Below are 19014 nucleotides of genomic sequence, written 5' to 3' on the forward strand. Positions count from 1 at the left end.
GAATTCAAATAACTGAACCAACGTTGGTCAATTAGTTGTTTAAAAAACGGATAATAACTGACATTTTTGTTATTCGCTCGTGCATTAATATTTATATGTTAGTAGAGTTAATTAAATTGGTGCTTCATTCTCCTCCAGACACACACACACACACACACTCACACAGAGTTTCTCCTCACCAGAAGGCAGAGTCGTAGAGGCCCATCATGGTCATGGTGTCTTTGAGCCTGTGTTCCTTCTCTGTAGCCACGTTGACGATGAGGAAGGTGACGAAGGGTGTGAAGGCCAGCACCAGGTATATGGAGATGAGGGCGTGGGGGAACTTCTGGATCTCCACTGACCCTGGCTGGCCCATCATCACAACACGCAGCTGTGCCATCTCACTCCACACCGACTGCTTGGTCTGCATCTGAACACAGGCAGGCATCAAGGATGAATAGAGAACAGAAGGAAATGGTGTAGAATATAATTCCTATAGGTAAATCATTTGCTTTGCAACAAAGTTAAGGCATACAGTGCATTCGGAAAGTATTCAGAACCCTTGACATTTTCCACATTTTGTTACGTTACAGCCTTATTCTAAAATTGATTAAATAGAAAAGTGTCCTCAATCTGCACACAATACCCCATAATGACAAAACGAAAACAGGTTTTTAGAAGAAAAAATTCTACAAAGTACTGAGTAAAGGGTCTGAATATTTATGTAAATGTGATATTTAGTTAATTATTTATTTTTGCAAAAATCTCTAAAAAACTGTTTTTGCTTTGTCATTATGGCGTATTTTGTGTAGATTGATGAGGGGGAAAACTATTTAATCCATATTAGAATAAGGCAGTAACGTAATAAAATGTGGAAAAGGTCAAGGGGTCTGAATACTTTCTGAATGCACTGTATATGGCATACAGAAAGCGGACTAATTCAATTCATGGAAAAAACAGCCAATTCATTTCATTAACACGAAAAACAGCATTACTCCCTTTGCTGCAGAATACCGGAGATACAGGCTGCATCCCTTATGGGCCCTGGTCAAAAGTAGTGCACTAAATAGGGAATCATTTGGGACTCCGCCACAGGTTCAAGGATCGATCAACCAACCAGGAGGTCAAGTAAGGTTGAACTTGGGCTATACTATATGTGCCAACATTCCAATAGGATGTTGTTGTTTTTTTAAACCAAATATTGCGATTTCATACGCGATATACTGTAGATCAAAACACTTGTGGTGAACTGTAGTCATCATAGAAAAGCAGAAAGCAGCATCGTTCTTGTTTGGAACAATCGATTGACTACATTTGACCTAAAAAAAAAACAGCATGCAAACTTAAAGTGAATCTAACAGCGAGGAGGAGGAACTGCGCTGCTTGAGTGACAGGGGGCGGGGCTTGGTGTGGAAACAGCCGCAAGAGGAGAAAATAAATCTGAGTAAACTATAAAAACGGATGTTTCACGTTACATGATTGTTATGTTGCTGAAATGTGTTACATAATATTGCATGCGATTTGGATCTCTTGGGATACGGACATTGCACATGTCAATATTGCGATTTCGATGTGAATTCTATTAATTGTGCAGCCCTAGGTTGAACCTCCTGAGATCTCTTTCAACAACCTTTGACCTTTGTCCTCTCACCTGTATGATGGCAGCGTCGATGAGAGTCTGGAGGCGGGTGAAGCCAGAGTACCAGTAGTTAGCTGCTCTGCAGTTCACTGAGCTGGCAAAACAGCTGGCTGAGGGAGGGAGGGAGGAAAAACAGACAGACAGAGAGATAGAGAGACCGACAGAGAGCAAGACAGACATAAAGCAACAGACAGCGAGAAAGACAGACAGAGAGCAAGACAGACATAGAGCAAGACAGACAGAGAGCGAGACAGACAAACAGAGAGCGAGACAGACAAACAGAGAGCGAGACAGACAAACAGAGAGCGAGACAGACAAACAGAGAGCGAGACAGACAAACAGAGAGCGAGACAGACAAACAGAGAGCGAGACAGACAAACAGAGAGCGAGACAGACAAACAGAGAGCGAGACAGACAAACAGAGAGCGAGACAGACAAACAGAGAGCGAGACAGACAGACAGAGAGCGAGACAGACAGACAGAGAGCGAGACAGACAGACAGACGGACAGAGAGAGCGAGACAGACAGACAACGAGACGACAGACAGCGAGACAGAGAGAGCGAGACAGACAGACGGCAAGCGAGACAGACAGAGAGCGAGAAAGACAGAGAGCGAGCCAGACAGAGAGCGAGGCAGACAGCGAGACGGACAGTGAGAGAGAGCGAGACAGAGCGAGAGACAGATACAGACCGACTCTGTTATTGCCTTTATAACTCACATCTAGGAGTTTATAATCATCTTGCAGTAGGCAAACATCTAATTCCTAATTTCACTCCACAGCGAAAGGATTCATATTCTATTGAGGATAATGTGCTTGTACACAGAGGGTAATATTACTCTCTCTCACCAATGGACAAAAGGAAGGAATAGGCACAAATCTTGCTCATAAAACAAGATCTTTATTTCGCCTATACCAATATTAAAATAATCTCTTACCGATGGACTGAGTGTAGTCGCTGGGCATGGCCAGCTGGTTGTAAGGGAAGCGCAGCTTGTAAGAGGTGGGCGTGCTGCCCATGAAGACCACCCCAACGTAGCCTGACGGCTCATACAGACTGGCATTCTCCAGATCCTCTTCACTAGAGAACATCTCCAGACGGTCCTGCATGTCTACAATGAAGAAACCACAAGAATCAAGGCAGACGTAAATACACTGTCTGCAACCCAAATGGCACTCTATTCCCGTTATAGTGCAGTACTTTAGACCAGGGCCCATAGGGCACTGTTGAAAAGTAGTGCACTACACAGGGAATACGGTGCCGTTGGGATGCATGCACTTGTAAAGCCACCAAGACAGCAGGTCCCCATAACACTCAGTCCATTTAAACCAGGGATGGGCAACTTTGTTGGGGGTGGGGGCCACAAAAATTTATCACGAGGGGCCGCAGTGGGTCAGCGTACCCACACCCACACATGAAGTCAGAGCCGGCCCTAGCCGTTTGGGGGCCCTAAGCGAATTTCAATCCAGGCTCCAGTGAATACTTAACCTACAGCAATGCAATGTTTGTAAATCCATGACGAGACGGTGCAATCCACGCCTTGGTTTTGTTTACCTGGTCACGGTCTCCAAATGCTAACTTTTTAGCATTTGTGCCACATATCCAATGCAAGACAATATCCCTTATATTAGCATTTTTCGAGCTTCATGTCCATCCTCCTACTTACTCATTTCCTGGGCCACCTCCTCCATGATGTGATTGGTGGCATTGTTGACGGGGGTGTATCCCAGACCCTGGAGGAGGGGGTAGTCCTCCCTCTCCAGCTCCATGGTCCTGATACCTCCATAGTAGACATGTGGGTTCAGGGTGCTGATCAGAACCAGCAGGCCCAGCAGCAGCAGGGGCAGGATCAACTCCTGGAGCAGAAAACCCACCAATCAAATCAATCAATCAAATAAACAAACTCAGGGAAGGGCAATCAATCAATAAACCACTCACTAACTAAATTAATCAAGCAAAGTGATAAAGGGCATCAATCAAATCAAAACATTTATAAAGCCCTTTAATATCAGCACTTTACAGTAACCCGGCCTAGATAGCAATACACAAGACTGAGGTCAAATTAAAACGTGGATAGATATCAGCATGTCATTCTAACAGATATCACCATGTCATTGTAATAGATATCACCATGTCATTGTAATAGATATCACCATGTCATTCTAACAGATATCACCATGTCATTCTAATAGATATCACCATGTCATTCTAATCGATATCACCATGTCATTGTAATCGATATCACCATGTCATTGTAATCGATATCACCATGTCATCGTAATCGATATCACCATGTCATCGTAATCGATATCACCATGTCATTGTAATAGATATCACCATGTCATTGTAATAGATATCACCATGTCATTGTAATAGATATCACCATGTCATTCCTAATAGATATCACCATGTCATCGTAATCGATATCACCATGTCATCGTAATCGATATCACCATGTCATTGTAATAGATATCACCATGTCATTGTAATAGATATCACCATGTCATTGTAATAGATATCACCATGTCATTCTAATAGATATCACCATGTCATTGTAATAGATATCACCATGTCATTGTAATAAACAGCACAGTGACACTACCATAAATATCCTAACAACATCCCCATCCTACTACCATAAATATCCTAATAACATCACCATCCTACTACCATAAATATCCTTATAACATCCCCACCCCAAACTCCCTACTCCTCCCCCATAAGCACATAACCACTAGATGACCATGTTTGAGCGGATCAAATCTGTAATGCATTGTGATTGACTGACTGATCTACAATGAATAATGACTGAGTAGTTACTTATGATGAAAAGTGATTTGTAAATCAGTCAGTCGGCAGTCGCTTACACTGTCGGCTGCAATGTCGAACCAGCCCACTGTCTGCAGCTTGTCCAAGGTCTCAAACTCTCCCTCCCATCAAGGTTGATGACAAACAAGCATTGTTATTAAACAACCCTGAATTCTGACAGGCTGACCTTGGGGAGCAGTGAGATGCATTGAAACACTAAATTATGGGCCCCGTGTCGCTCAGTTGGTAGAGCATGGCGCTTGCAACGCCAGGGTTGTGGGTTCGTTTTCCATGGGGGGGCCAGTATGAAAAAAAAAAAAAAAAATGAAAGAGAAAAAAAAGTTGTATGCACTCACTAACTGTAAGTCGCTCTGGATAAGAGTGTCTGCTAAATGACTAAAATGTAAAAATTTGAGTGTTTGGCATGTCAAGCCCTAGGCTGGAGGTTGGCGTATCTTTCAAACAGCAACAGATAAAAAAAAGGTGTTAGCTGCTCCTATGACATGCCTAGTCCTATGCCTATTAGGTAAGTAAGTAGCCTGGCACCAGCCTTGGCTTTTGCGAGCCAGAACAGCTCATAGGAGCCTATATCCTGTTTCTGTAGCGAGGCAGCTTGATGTACCCCCCATCACAGGGCCTTAACCCCTATTGGGTCCATATAAAAACACTCTGTGAGACAGTTTCTTGGAGTAAAAAGCACACCATGTGAAGGGGGTATTAAGTAGTTTAAAAACAATTAATGACTTGCTTATTGTTAGTTTATAAATCTGTAATGAACAGTTATATCCACACAAAAAAAGGACACGTTTGATAAACACATCTTCGTCAAAGGAAAATCATTAGAGCTAAACTGGCATTGGTGCTCTGCTTCCAGACAGGCCTGGCACGGAGGCTTGGAGCATTACATAACATGCTTAATTTATTTGGTTGCGTATTAATAACTTCTAAAAGTATTGCAGCCAGCCCAAGATGGGTGATGACAGTCAACGAGCGGTTGGTGTGGCTGGAAGGATTAAAAAGCCTAGTCTATACTGTATACCGGGGTATTTGGAAATAGCCAAGGGATGGTTTTTCAATACAGTCAAAAGCGTTGAAAGTATTTCTTTGAAGTTTTTTAAATTAGCTAGCTCCTTGTGTTCAGTTCCGGTATTACCGAATGTCCTGGGATGGCACAAGAGCGGTATAAAGGTATGACAATCTAGATACTGCCCAAGCCTATCGACCACTTCATTTTGACAGCACAAGTACAGTGGGAGCTCTAAGTGTTAGTGTATGTCCCAAATGGCACCCTATTCCCAATATAGTGCACTACTTTTGACCAGGATTAATGGGGTTCTGGAAAAAAGTAGTGCACTACAAAGGAAACAGGATGCCATTTGGAACCTAGTTATTCACCACTAGCTGCCTTAAACAGCTACTTAATTTCCAGGAGGCCCCTCTCAAACACTAGCTACCCCTGGAGGAAAATATGAAAGAGACACACATTAATAATGCATTAGAGCAACTTAAATCAAAATGAAAAATGCATGGCCCTACAATGAAGGAAAACGCACAAAAAAAGAGGAAAGGTTTCATCTTTTTTTCCCCAATTCCAAATCAAAGATGGAATGGTCAAAGATGGAACGGTCGTGGAGACCTGCTGAGTTGCAAAGCAGAAGGCAGTCATATTTTCACTAGTCACAACAAGTTTACAGAAGCTTGTGGGCAGGTGTGGCGCATGCTAAAGCCAAAAGGCTCTGGAGGTCGGTAAAACAAGAGAAAGGATTTCTTAGTAAAAACTAAAAGGTGTTGTGTATAATACAATAATACTTTCGTATTAGCGTTCTCCTGGCAGCAGGAAATTATGCTGGCAGCACGGGTTAGATACAGATGAGTTGGCTAGTTAGCTAACGTTATACATCTAGCTACTTTTCTCCGACGCAAAACATAAAGGTCCTGGATTAAAGCTAGTCCTGGACTAAAAAACAGAATCAATGGGGAAACAATTGTAATTGCTTTTAGTCCTGGACTAGGTTTAATGTGTCCGGGAAACTGACCCAATGTGGTTCAAATCAGACAGACAAAACACAAGGTGCAGCAAATTACCAACCTGCAGGCTTTGTTGTTTAGTCCTCCATTTGATGAGTAGATTCTTGTAAAGCAGGCTTCTCGTTTGATGCCAGACTCCGGCATCTCTTCTGACTATGTTGGGCTGCATACTAACGTTACTAGCATGCTTCAATTGTCTGGAGCATGAATGAGGACGCTCTCCACTGCTGGGCGCAATAGCTGCAAAACAAGAGATAAAGCAACCTCCTTGTTGAGAGCAACTTTTTTTTAGATATCTCACCAACTACTAGATTGATAAATTGTTGGCATTCATTTGATGATGGAAGTAGCTAGCTTATTAACGCATGGGTCAATCGATTTAACTGGCTAGGCTAATTAGTTAGCTAACTAGGCATATTATATTCTACAACGTTCGTATAACACCTGGGTGTGTGTTTGACATGTAACATGAGAAAAAGCACAACCGAGCTGTGGCCAAGGATCGATAACCCGGTTATACATTAGCTAGCTACAGTTGATAGGGTCGCTAACGTTACCGACCGTTGATGTTAGTTAACTAGCAACGCTAGACGAGTGGACTGCATGACGTATAAGTGTTATATATAATAAATAATGTTAAATATTATGTAAAGTGGATAGATACAAATAGTAACACCTAGCTAGTCGTCTTTTAAATGGTTAGCTACTGTATGTAGCTACGATAGCTAGCTGAGAGCACAATCATGCTAGCTATTAATTAGCTAGCTAGCCGCTATCAAGAGTTTTCGCTACTTACGTGAAATACATTAAGACGTCTTTCATATAACGTGTTGCTTTGTGGCCCTTGTGCTCCAGGTTTAGGTGCGTTTTAAGTAAACAGTCCAAAGTAGCCCCACCACTGTGAAGCGGCCAAGAATAACTAAATACTTCAGGGTCACGGATTTTTTGGAATCCTTCAGAATAAAAGTCATATCCCGTATACTTTGTAAATGACTAATTAGGGCGAAAATGATTGAAACGTTTGTCGATATATTTTATACTGGTTATCATACAAAGGATAATTTTTATTTGTTCAAGCCTAGATGGTCAACAATGTTTTTTTTGTGTGTACTCCTATCATTTATTGCACCCATCTAAAATTATCTGTACATTGTGTTGCAGTAAAAGGCAACTTCAGCCCGCAATTCGAGGCGTTCCTGCATGTTTGCAAAAATTTCTAAAAACCTGTTTTCGCTTTGTCATTATGGGGTATTGTGTGTAGATTGATGAGGGGAAAATGAATTTAATCCATTTTAGAATAAGGCTGTAATGTAACAAAATGTGGAAAAAGTCAATGGGTCTGAATACTTTCCGAATGCACTGTACTTATTGCACCATACACAATTACCTGTACGTTGTAAAAGGGGGGGAGGGGTCAATTCTACTCAGGAGCACTTTTAGTTTCCAAATCCACAGAGTTTACACCCAGAGGAGCATTGTAAACATTTCTAAAAACGTAATTCCACTTTGACATTATGAAAAACAGATAGGATTTAAGGCAATAGGTCACTCTTTAAGAGTCACAGAATGAGCAGTGCCGCCTCTTGGCTTGTACACTCTTGTACAGCTAATCATGGCTACCCGGACTATTTGCACCCCCACCCCATCTTTTTACGCTGCTGCTTCTCTGTTAATTATTTATGCATAGTTACTTTAACTCTACCCACATGTACATATTACCTCAACTAGCCAGTGCCCCCGCACATTGACTCTGCACCGGTACCCCCCTGTATATAGCCTCTCTACTGTTATTTTACTTCTGCTCTTTTCTTACTCAACACTTTTTTATTAAAAAATAAATACATTGTTGGTTAAGGGCTGTAAGTAAGCATTTCACGGTAATGTCTACACCTGTTGTATTCGGCGCATGTGGCAAATAACATTTTATTTCAAACTAGAGGTGGTCTTTGACCACTCCCTCTATTTTCCTCCCAACATACTGTTTCAATGCTGCAAAGGTATCCAGCTGAGGCTTGCCAAATGTATAGACCACCCACTGTCACGCAATTATTTACTATTTAAACCATACTTTTTACAAGTGCAGGAATCCCAGCTTTGAGGACGGACACCAAACAATTAGTTCATGCTCACAGCGTTACTCTCCACGGAAATCTTTAGTTAAACGCGAAAGATTTATGCGATCTGAAGAAAAACCAGAGTGTACGACCTTAAACGGGGTTAAAACCGACCAGGTTCGCAGCACTATCAATCTCTATAACGGTTATGCCTAAATATTATTGTGCCCAATAATATATAGTGCGATCAGAGACGCATAAATAAGGTATTCACCACCATGTTCATGTCGCTTTGTATGTAAGTATTTTTGGTGAAATTACGGCAAATAATCAAATATAATTTCTATATACTGTATATATAGATACACGAAGTGGACGCTGGGTAATGTAGTATCCACTACTTCGGTCGTCACTAGTTACCGCAAAGTCATACACCCCGCCTATTTATACAATTTCGCTTCATAAAATCTAATTTTAAACCTAGCCCTAACCTTAACCACACTGCTAAATATATGACTAACCCTAACCTTAAATTAAGACCAAAACGCACATTTTTATTTTCAGAAATGTTTACAATATAGTACGCTTTGCCTTTGTGGCTGTGGTAACTAGTAGAAACCACTACTTCCTGTTTGTTTCCATTCGAAAAGATGCTTCATTCCGCCGTTAAACTACAGCATTGAAGTCTGGAATGACACATTACACAAATTACTAATATTTTTCCTTCTTCTTCTTCTTCTTCTTTGGTATTATGGCGGATCAGTGGTGCAGTGGTCTAAGGCATCGCAGTGCTAGCTGTGCCACTAGAGATCCTGGTTCGAATCCAGGCTCTGTCATAGCCGGCCGCGACCGGGAGACCAATGGGGCGGCGCGCAATTGGCCCAGCGTCGTCCAGGGTAGGGGAGGGAATGGCCGGCAGGGATGTAGCTCAGTTGATAGAGCATGGCGTTTGCAACGCCAGGGTTGTGGGTTCAATTCCCACAGGGGGTATGAAAAAATAAATAATGTATGCATTAACTGTAAGTCGCTCTGGATAAGAGCGTCTGCTAAATGACTAAAATGTAAAAATATAGATGTGGGATTCAGCGGTAGGGAGGGCTCCAGTCCTGCCTGTAGTAGCGGGGGTAGCCAGTGGGAGGCGCAGTTCACCACACTGGCACCTCTCCGTTTAGTTCCAGAACCTATTTGGCCGGATCCGGTACCCCTCGTGGCATGAAAAATAATTTTCACTTTTTACAATGTAAAAATTATAATAAAGGCAATCAAAGTTCAGTCGAGTTGACTCTTTGTTAATGATCCTGCCCCCACAAAAAAACGTTATGTGAAAAAGTAAATTTTCAGCCCGGGCCTAATATTCGAAGAGTTGATTTGAGTTGGGGCAGCCCGGGTTTATGGTTTGCGCAACATTGTAACCCATGTTTGAGACCAACGCTTGGCCGTGGCTGTGTGAGAAGCGCGCCAGTATCTCTCACATAACTAGAATGAGATTCACTTTCTATGATCTCTCTCCCTCTCTGCTCGGATAGACGCGCGCTTTCAACTCTCATCTCTCCAGCGTTGCACTTCATCATGTATTGCCTTATGAATCATAGCCGTGCGAAAGTTTCTGAAGGAACTGCAGCACCCCTGATGAATTGAAATACATTTGCCAAAGTTATAGAATTACTGCTGTCTGTTAAGAAATAAATGAAATCATTCAGAAGAGCCCTATACACCATGATAAGGCCTATAATTTAGCCACAGATGATCAATAGCTTCATAAAAAAAATTGGCTAGCTGTGGATTGTAGCCCAATAACAATGAATAGCCTACAGTCGGGAACGCACGGCAAATCTGTCTGTGAAAAAAACAGCATGCAGACGAAACAATTTCGCAATATTTCAAATGCAATCGAGGGAAAACACAGCTTGGAAAGCAAATGGCTCCTGCTGAAAAGTGAAGACTCTATGCTGTAGGCTACCAAAATATTTGATCAACTTCCAAATATTGTTTTACAAAGCGAGAGAGAAAGGCTTTTGCCACAAGCGCATCAACCATCACCAGCAAGTGAGCTGCATATCCTTGGGTGAGTCAGTGAAACTTTATAGCATTTTCAGGACTATAATTTCCTCCTCATATTGTAGCCTACAATATGTGTCTCCACACACCTAGGCCTAGGCTATTGATGGATTCAAGACAAGGTCGTTTTTATTGATCTCAGATTCTCAGTGTCAAAGTAGCCAGCCATTTCGATAATTTGTGTGGTATTAAAAAATATTCTGCCAAAGTCTCCAGTTATGTAAAATGATGTAGAATTGCATGAAATGCGTTTATAAAAGCAAAATTTTTCCCAATGTGTGCAACTTCTGTAAGTGCCTCTACTTTACTGTTCTTTGCCACTATGCAAATGCGATGATATGCATGCAACGCTTTATTATAAAGGGGATTTCCCCCCCCCTCATGTGTTCAGGTACCTCAGAACACCCCGGTCACCTCGCGCTCACTTTTTGTTCCGGCACCTCCAAATGTACAAATTAAGCACTACTCGCCAGTTAGCATTTTCTTACTCTGCTGCTCTGGCCTGGAGATGCTCCTGTTCAGCTGCTCTGGTCTCGTTATGCCCCTGTTTTGGAAGACGTACTGTAGCCCTACTGATCCACATTTGGCCAGAATGAAGAACCATATCGTCTCTGTGGAGGTGGCCCCCGCGGACTATCAACAACCGGGCTGATTTACCTGGAGGGGAAGAGATGAGGGCCTGGCTGAGTGCCAATACGTCATGATAAGTGTGCATGTGCATGTACATGCAGAACTGGATGACGTGTGAGAGGGAGAGAAGAAAGGAGTACGACTGCCCTTCTCATTGAAGGCACGAAAGTTCAAGGCCGACCGCGGTGCATTGTAAGCAGAAAACAGAATCCCCCCAGGCATTATATTGAATGGGAAATACCACTAAACTGGGTTTGTCTTTAAATCGGGATTGTAGCCTATTTTACATTGTTGGTGTTGAGCTACTGTATGGCGACTGCCATACTCTGCCATACCGAATTGACACCTGGTTCCTACGTGGACTAACATTTGCAGGTCACACACACACACACACACACACACACACACACACACACACATGAACAGTAAATGTCGGAACCCAATTTGCCGAGTCTCAGTTTGTCAGTAGTGAATCCTATAAGCCCTAATCAATATATTTTTTGGAGGGTTGATGAATGTGATGTTTTTTTAAATGTGGTTTGTGTGTAGCGTAGTTTTTGTTTACAGTAGAAGGAGAGCATCAGAAGGATGCATGCTGGGACATTCCTCCTGACCAAACGGAAGCTGTGACCCTGCATGCTCTTTATCTTCCACAGATGGAGGCTTGGCACAGTCTCTTTCTCTCTGGCGGATATAGCACCAACATGCACGCACACACACACACACACACACACACACACACACACACACACACACACACACACACACACACACACACACACACACAGTACAGTATAAATCGCACACACACACATCTAAGTATGGCTAACCCCTATTTAGGCTCCCAGGCTCTAGCCTTTCCTGTGGTTCTTTAATCGGGTACTTAATGAATCCATATTGTTCTTAATAATCACCATAATGACATTGATCCTATGTAATCAGTCTGTCATGAGCAGTGAATGGCAGAGTAACTGACTGGGTAGATATAAAATAATGGTAATTATTATTATTAAAAGCCAGGTTCACATCTCACACTGGGGGCTTATCTCTATGGCTCCTGAGATCAACCAACACAATGTAGACCACTACATTGTGTTGGTTGATCTCAGGAGCCATAGAGATAAGCCCCCAGTGTGAGATGTGAACCTGGATGCTAATAATAATAATTGCATTTACAGTATAAAGCTCCTTTTTAGATGCTCACAGCGCTAATCCAAACTTAATCTAAATAGACTGACAGGGTGGTAGGTTTGACATATAATGTGTTGCTTTGTGGCCCTTGTGCTCCAGTTTTAGGTGTATTTTATGTAAACAAACCAAATACAAGCAAGTTCCACTGTTTTATGTCGTACTTCCCCTCTGCCATCAAATGCGGGACAAAGTGTGTGACGTTGACCAATCAAGAGTCACTGAAGCTGGGCGTCTGTTCAGAAGGCTTCAACGTTACAGAACGTTCAGAACGTGTTGTCTGTCAGAAGAAGTATTCGTAAACAGGTCGATACTTTTAACAAGCATCAAATGCAGACAATGCAGGCAATTGTACCCAAAAAATAATCTACATTTTCAGTAACATCTGACCATACAAACAGAGCCATTTTGTTCACATAATATCAACAAAAAAAACATTCTAGATGGCGCCGATGCCTTTGCAATGAGAACAGGTGTGTGTGTGTGTGTGTGTGTGTGTGTGTGTGTGTGTGTGTGTGTGTGTGTGTGTGTGTGTGTGTGTGTGTGTGTGTGTGTGTGTGTGTGTGTGTGTGTGTGTGTGTGTGTGTGTGTGTGTGTGCATCAGGATGGTATTATATCTCTGAATTGGCAGGTCATGTGATGTGTCTCTGTATGTTGTGTCAGTCAACTACAGTGAGGGAGAAAAATGTATTTGATCCCCTGCTGATTTTGTACGTTTGCCCACTGATAAAGAAATGATCAATCTATAATTTTAATGGTAGGTTTATTTGAACAGTGAGAGACAGAATAACAACAACAAAATCCAGAAAAACGCATGTCAAAAATGTTATGAATTGATTTGCATTTTAATGAGGGAAATAAGTATTTGACCCCCTCTCAATCAGAAAGATTTCTGGCTCCCAGGTGTCTTTTATACAGGTAACGAGCTGAGATTAGGAGCACACTCTTAAAGGGAGTGCTCCTAATCTCAGCTTGTTACCTGTATAAAAGACACCTGTCCACAGAAGCAATCAATCAGATTCCAAACTCTCCACCATGGCCAAGACCAAAGAGCTCTCCAAGGATGTCAGGGACAAGATTGTAGACCTACACAAGGCTGGAATGGGCTACAAGACCATCGCCAAGCAGCTTGGTGAGAAGGTGACAACAGTTGGTGCGATTATTCGCAAATGGAAGAAACACAAAAGAACAGTCAATCTCCCTCGTCCTGGGGCTCCATGCAAGATCTCACCTCGTGGAGTTGCAATGATCATGAGAACGGTGAGGAATCAGCCCAGAACTATACGGGAGGATCTTGTCAATGATCTCAAGGCAGCTGGGTCCATAGTCACCAAGAAAACAATTGGTAACACACTACGCCGTGAAGAACTGAAATCCTGCAGCGCCGCAAGGTCCCCCTGCTCAAGAAAGCACATATACAGGCCCGTCTGAAGTTTGCCAATGAACATCTGAATGATTCAGAGGAGAACTGGGTGAAAGTGTTGTGGTCAGATGAGACCAAAATCGAGCTCTTTGGCATCAACTCAACTCGCCGTGTTTGGAGGAGGAGGAATGCTGCCTATGACCCCAAGAACACCATCCCCACCGTCAAACATGGAGGTGGAAACATTATGCTTTGGGGGTGTTTTTCTGCTAAGGGGAAAGGACAACTTCACCGCATCAAAGGGACGATGGACGGGGCCATGTACTGTCAAATCTTGGGTGAGAACCTCCTTCCCTCAGCCAGGGCATTGAAAATGGGTCGTGGATGGGTATTCCAGCATGACAATGACCCAAAACACACGGCCAAGGCAACAAAGGAGTGGCTCAAGAAGAAGCACATTAAGGTCCTGGAGTGGCCTAGCCAGTCTCCAGACCTTAATCCCATAGAAAATCTGTGGAGGGAGCTGAAGGTTCGAGTTGCCAAACGTCAGCCTCAAAACCTTAATGACTTGGAGAAGATCTGCAAAGATGAGTGGGACAAAATCCCTCCTGAGATGTGTGCAAACCTGGTGGCCAACTACAAGAAACGTCTGACCTCTGTGATTGCCAACAAGGGTTTTGCCACCAAGTACTAAGTCATGTTTTGCAGAGGGATCAAATACTTATTTCCCTCATTAAAATGCAAATCAACTTATATCATTTTTGACATGCGTTTTTCTGGATTTTTTTGTTGTTATTCTGTCTCTCACTGTTCAAATAAACCTACCTTAAAAATTATAGACTGATCATGTCTTTGTCAGTGGGCAAACGTACAAAATCAGCAGGGGATCAAATACTTTTTTCCCTCACTGTATAAAGTCTTCGTCGTCACTGTCCGTCCGTGGTTGTGGGAGAGAGATTTCCTGTGAGGGTGGTGGGATGTCTCTAAACTGGAGGTATGTCTGCAGTAGAGGGGGGAGAGGAAGCTGCTGCACCACATCTGTCTGCATTAAAACCACTGAACCCAACTCTTCCCTGACTCGCAGCCTGCAGAGGTGAGAGAGGGCAGACACTCTACACACACACACACACACACACACGCGCGCACACACACACACACACACACACACACACACACACACACACACACACACACACACACACACACACACACACACACACACACACACACACACACACACACACATAAACACACACACATAAACACACACACACACACACACACACACACACATAAACACACACACACACACACACACACACACACACACACACACACACATAAACACACACACACACACACACACACACACACACACACACACACACACACACACACACACATAAACACACACACACACACACACACACACACACACACACACACACACACACACACACACACACACACACACACACACACACACACCTTGTTTGGTTTGCCTATCTGTTCCATGGTTCTGTTTTGTTGATATTATGTAAATAAATAGTACACACAGTAGAACATGAGAGGTCAATGAGTGTTGATTTGATAGTACTGCTATCAGTGTCATTTCATTCACACTACAAACTTAACTGTTGAGGGAATGAACTGCAGTGCTTACATAGTAACTAACACGATATAGATGATGTAAATAAAACGTTATTCCATCGTCTCATATTATGTCGAATTTATTTTTGGGGTGTCACTTGATTGTGTCGTGACTGACATGTTCTCTCGACCCATGAACAGTGCATGTCAGAACCCAATTTGCCGAGTCTCAGTCTGTCAGTAGTGCACTTAACGTTCACATACCAGTACACCCCTAGAACAGAAGCGGTTCTTGAACGTCTCCAAAGTCTCTGATTGCGTCCAAAATGCCACCCTATTCTCTACACACTAAGAAGGTTCCTCAAGGGTTCTTTGGGAAGTGTAAGGGATGGTTAGAAATGTACTGAATGGGGACCTGGAGGAAAATGGGGGAGGGTCATGCTTGAGAAGGAGGACCGGAAGTCCACTTTGATAGCTTGCTACTACTACTGTATAATTGATTTGAATAAAAACAATATGTTTCTTGTCCATTATGTTTTTATCAGTTATTGACCTCACTGTAAGACAGATTCGAGTAACTTACATTGTGGTGCTGAAACTTGAAGCGGCAGCTGGAATTAGACAGCTCATGGTGCTAAAAGTAGGCAAATTCAAGTAGACATAATTAATTTAATCCATCTTCATTTTAATTTGACTTTAACAACAAGATGGCTTTGTGTTGGAGCCTATTTCTTCCTATTTAAGAAATATGAGGTAGGTCTACCTGTTTGACAGACGGAATTAGGCTATAGGCTGCTATATCCATAGATTTGTCAGCCAATTCTTCCACCCACCATACACTCTTTAAATATCCTACCTCAGTGTCAGTGAAGGGCTTTTAAGCTAAAACCAGGACTCGAATTGAGGGGGTATGAGAGGGTATGCAATAGGCCTACCTTTTATTTAAAAAGCATTGGCCTACCACTTGTTAGCTTAAAGACATCCTCCAGCAATTTCTGAACTTTTACTGTTGAGAATGGATATTCCAAGTATAAATACAGTAACGTAAACACACTAAATCAGGGGTGTCAAACTCATTCCAAGGAGGGCCTAGTGTCTACAGGTTTTTGTTTTTTCCTTTCAATTAAGACCTAGACAACCAGGTGTGGGGAGTTCCTTACTAATTAGTTACCGTAATTAATCGATCAAGGACAAGGGAGGAATGAAAACCCGCAGACACTCGGCCCTCTGTGGATGGAGTTTGACACCTGTGCACTAGAAATAGCTAAGTCGTTTTTTTTTGCGAACTTCAAGGAGTAGGGCATTCAAGGAGTTGATCTAAAGGGAATCCATGATGTCATCTTCTAAGGTCTCCAGTCATGTAAAATAAAATAGAATTGCATGACATTTTTATAAAAGGCCATTTTTTCTCAGACCCGCAAATACGATGATAGATTAATGCAATGCTTTTACTATAAAGGAGAACTTTCCACCTCTACTCCTGTCCACGGTGGTCTGTGAACTCACAACCTTCTGGCCTGCAGCCCTGTGTGCTGTCAAAATTCCTGTGTTGCCATGTAATGCTTACAGGTCAAAGAACAGTTTCTAAAACTGCATATCTAACTCTCTGGTCTGTCCTCGAAGTGAGGGTAAGTGGTAGGCATGTTCTCTGCTATCCACTTAATGTTTCAATTATTATTTTGGGTATAGGGGAGGGTCACTAGTTTTGTTTTTCAAGCGTTCAGGGAGGGTTTAGTTAAAATACATTTTTGCTGAAGGGAGGGCCATCCATCTTAATTCCAGAGAGGTTCGATTTTCTCGGGGTAACCCTTATTCACAGGAGGTTGGTGGCACCTTAATTGGGGAGGACAGGCTCGTGGTAATGGCTGGAGTGGAATGGTAGCAAACTCATTCTATTCACTCCTTTCCAGACATTATTATGAGCCGTCCTCCCCTCAGCAGCCTCTTTGAGTCATAGTTCCACATAGAACCATTAGGGAGTGTAAGTAATTTATAATAAGGGCCTAACGTATACTCCCTAATGTACACTCCTTAATGGTTCTATGTGGAACCATAATGACTCAAAGAACCCTTTGAGCCCTTCAATAGTTATTTCCAGTTCACAAAAGTTTTTTTGGGTCTTTTAGTGATAATTAAAATGTTGGGGCGGCGGCTCATTAGAATATTTTGGGGCGTAGTTTGCTCACAGCTCTTTTTTTATGCAACCGTATGGCCTTGCGTCAATTGAGAACTGTTGTCTAAATAAGTAGTTCTCAAACCTCTCCTCAGGAACCCTCAGCCATTCCAGATCTAGCACACCTGATTCAACATGTCAATTAACACAATATCAAATGGCTAAAGAGAAAAAAGTAACCCTGTATTGTTCTTCAAAAAAGTTACCTCTAGAACCTTTGAGATTGAGAAAGGTTATTTATAGAATCATTCTCCATAAAGGTTCTATAAAGAACCATAAAAAGGGGTTCTATATAGCACCAAAAATGGATGTAACGATAGTGGAACCCTTTTTGGTGCTATATAGAACCTTTTTTAAATAGGTCTTTACATAACCTTAGGAAATGGTTCTTTATAGCACCATAAAGGTTCTATTTAGAACCATATGAGCATGGATCTTTATAGAACCTTTAAAAAACGTTTTCATATAGCACAGAAAAGGGGTCTGCTATGGTTACAAGCCAAATAACCCCTATCTGGTACTGATTAGAACAATTTCTTTGTGTGTATTCAGGGAATGTTTTTGCCACTCAACGTCATTATTACATTCCTTGTGTGTCAACTAGCCTACCATGTTGATGTCCACTGCTTTTCCCAGTAACCTCTCTCTAGATAAGCCTCTCGTAACAAGCCTGTTTTCAATTACACAAACAAAACGAAATAAAGTTATTGTGCACAAAATAAAGTTACTGTGCACCTAAAAGGGTTCTTCGCTGTCCCCATAGGATAACCCTTTGAATAGTGCACCTGATTTGGTTCCAGGTAGAACCCTCTTGGTTCCAGGTAGAACCCCTTTGAGTTCCATGTAGAACCTTCTACAAAAAGGGTTCTACCTGGAACCAAAAAGGGTTATTCAAAGGGGTCAGCCGAATAACCGTTTTGGAACCTTTTTTTCTAAAGGTATGGTGTATGGCTAGATGTGAGGCAGTGTGTTTTCATTGTCTTTCCTCTGACCCAAACCCTCAATAACACCCTATTGTCCATATCAGGGCTCTCCAACACTGTTCCTGGAGAGCTACCGTCCTGTAGGTTTTCGCTCCAACCCTGTTCTAATAATTAGCTGGTCAATAAACTGAATCAGGTTAGTTACAACTGGGGTTGGAGCAAAAAGCTACAGGATGGTAGCTCTCCAGGATACAGGGTTGGAGAGCCCTTGCCTTTGTAGTGCATGTTTGACCAGAACCCTATGGGGCAGCAATCATCTGTCAAGCATTCATCTCTTCTTTAGAATGGAGAGATTTGATTGACAGAAATCACTGAGCCTTTAGAGCTCCCTCATTAAGGGATCTAGTCCGTCATCACGGCAAGTGTGTGTGTGTGTGTGTGTGTGTGTGTGTGTGTGTGTGTGTGTGTGTGTTGTTGTGACAGCAACTCCATCGATGTAATTTGCACGTGAGCAGAAATACGTTGTTTTAGTAGTTTGATACGGAAGACCTCTGTACCTACGGTATAATTACTATAATTGT

The 19014-nt window shown here is 42.4% G+C and overlaps 1 protein-coding gene across 1 annotated transcript in view; it reads right to left on the minus strand.

Moving 5' to 3' along the window:
* LOC311101052 (cholesterol transporter ABCA5-like) overlaps window positions 1–7375 on the minus strand; it is a 46918-nt gene extending 39543 nt beyond the window's left edge. The window contains exons 1-6 of the mRNA XM_084142086.1: window positions 7251–7375; window positions 6516–6694; window positions 3285–3474; window positions 2556–2729; window positions 1631–1728; window positions 180–409 (exon numbers count right to left, since the gene is read on the minus strand). Of these exons, the coding sequence (XP_083998212.1) occupies window positions 180–409; window positions 1631–1728; window positions 2556–2729; window positions 3285–3474; window positions 6516–6623 (800 nt within the window). The 5' untranslated portion in view covers window positions 6624–6694; window positions 7251–7375. The remainder of the gene's footprint in view (window positions 1–179; window positions 410–1630; window positions 1729–2555; window positions 2730–3284; window positions 3475–6515; window positions 6695–7250) is intronic.
* Between the last annotated feature and the right edge of the window lie 11639 nt (window positions 7376–19014).

This window comes from Coregonus lavaretus, assembly GCF_964263955.1.
Source record: "Coregonus lavaretus genome assembly, chromosome: 25".
Taxonomy (NCBI): Eukaryota; Metazoa; Chordata; class Actinopteri; order Salmoniformes; family Salmonidae; genus Coregonus; species Coregonus lavaretus.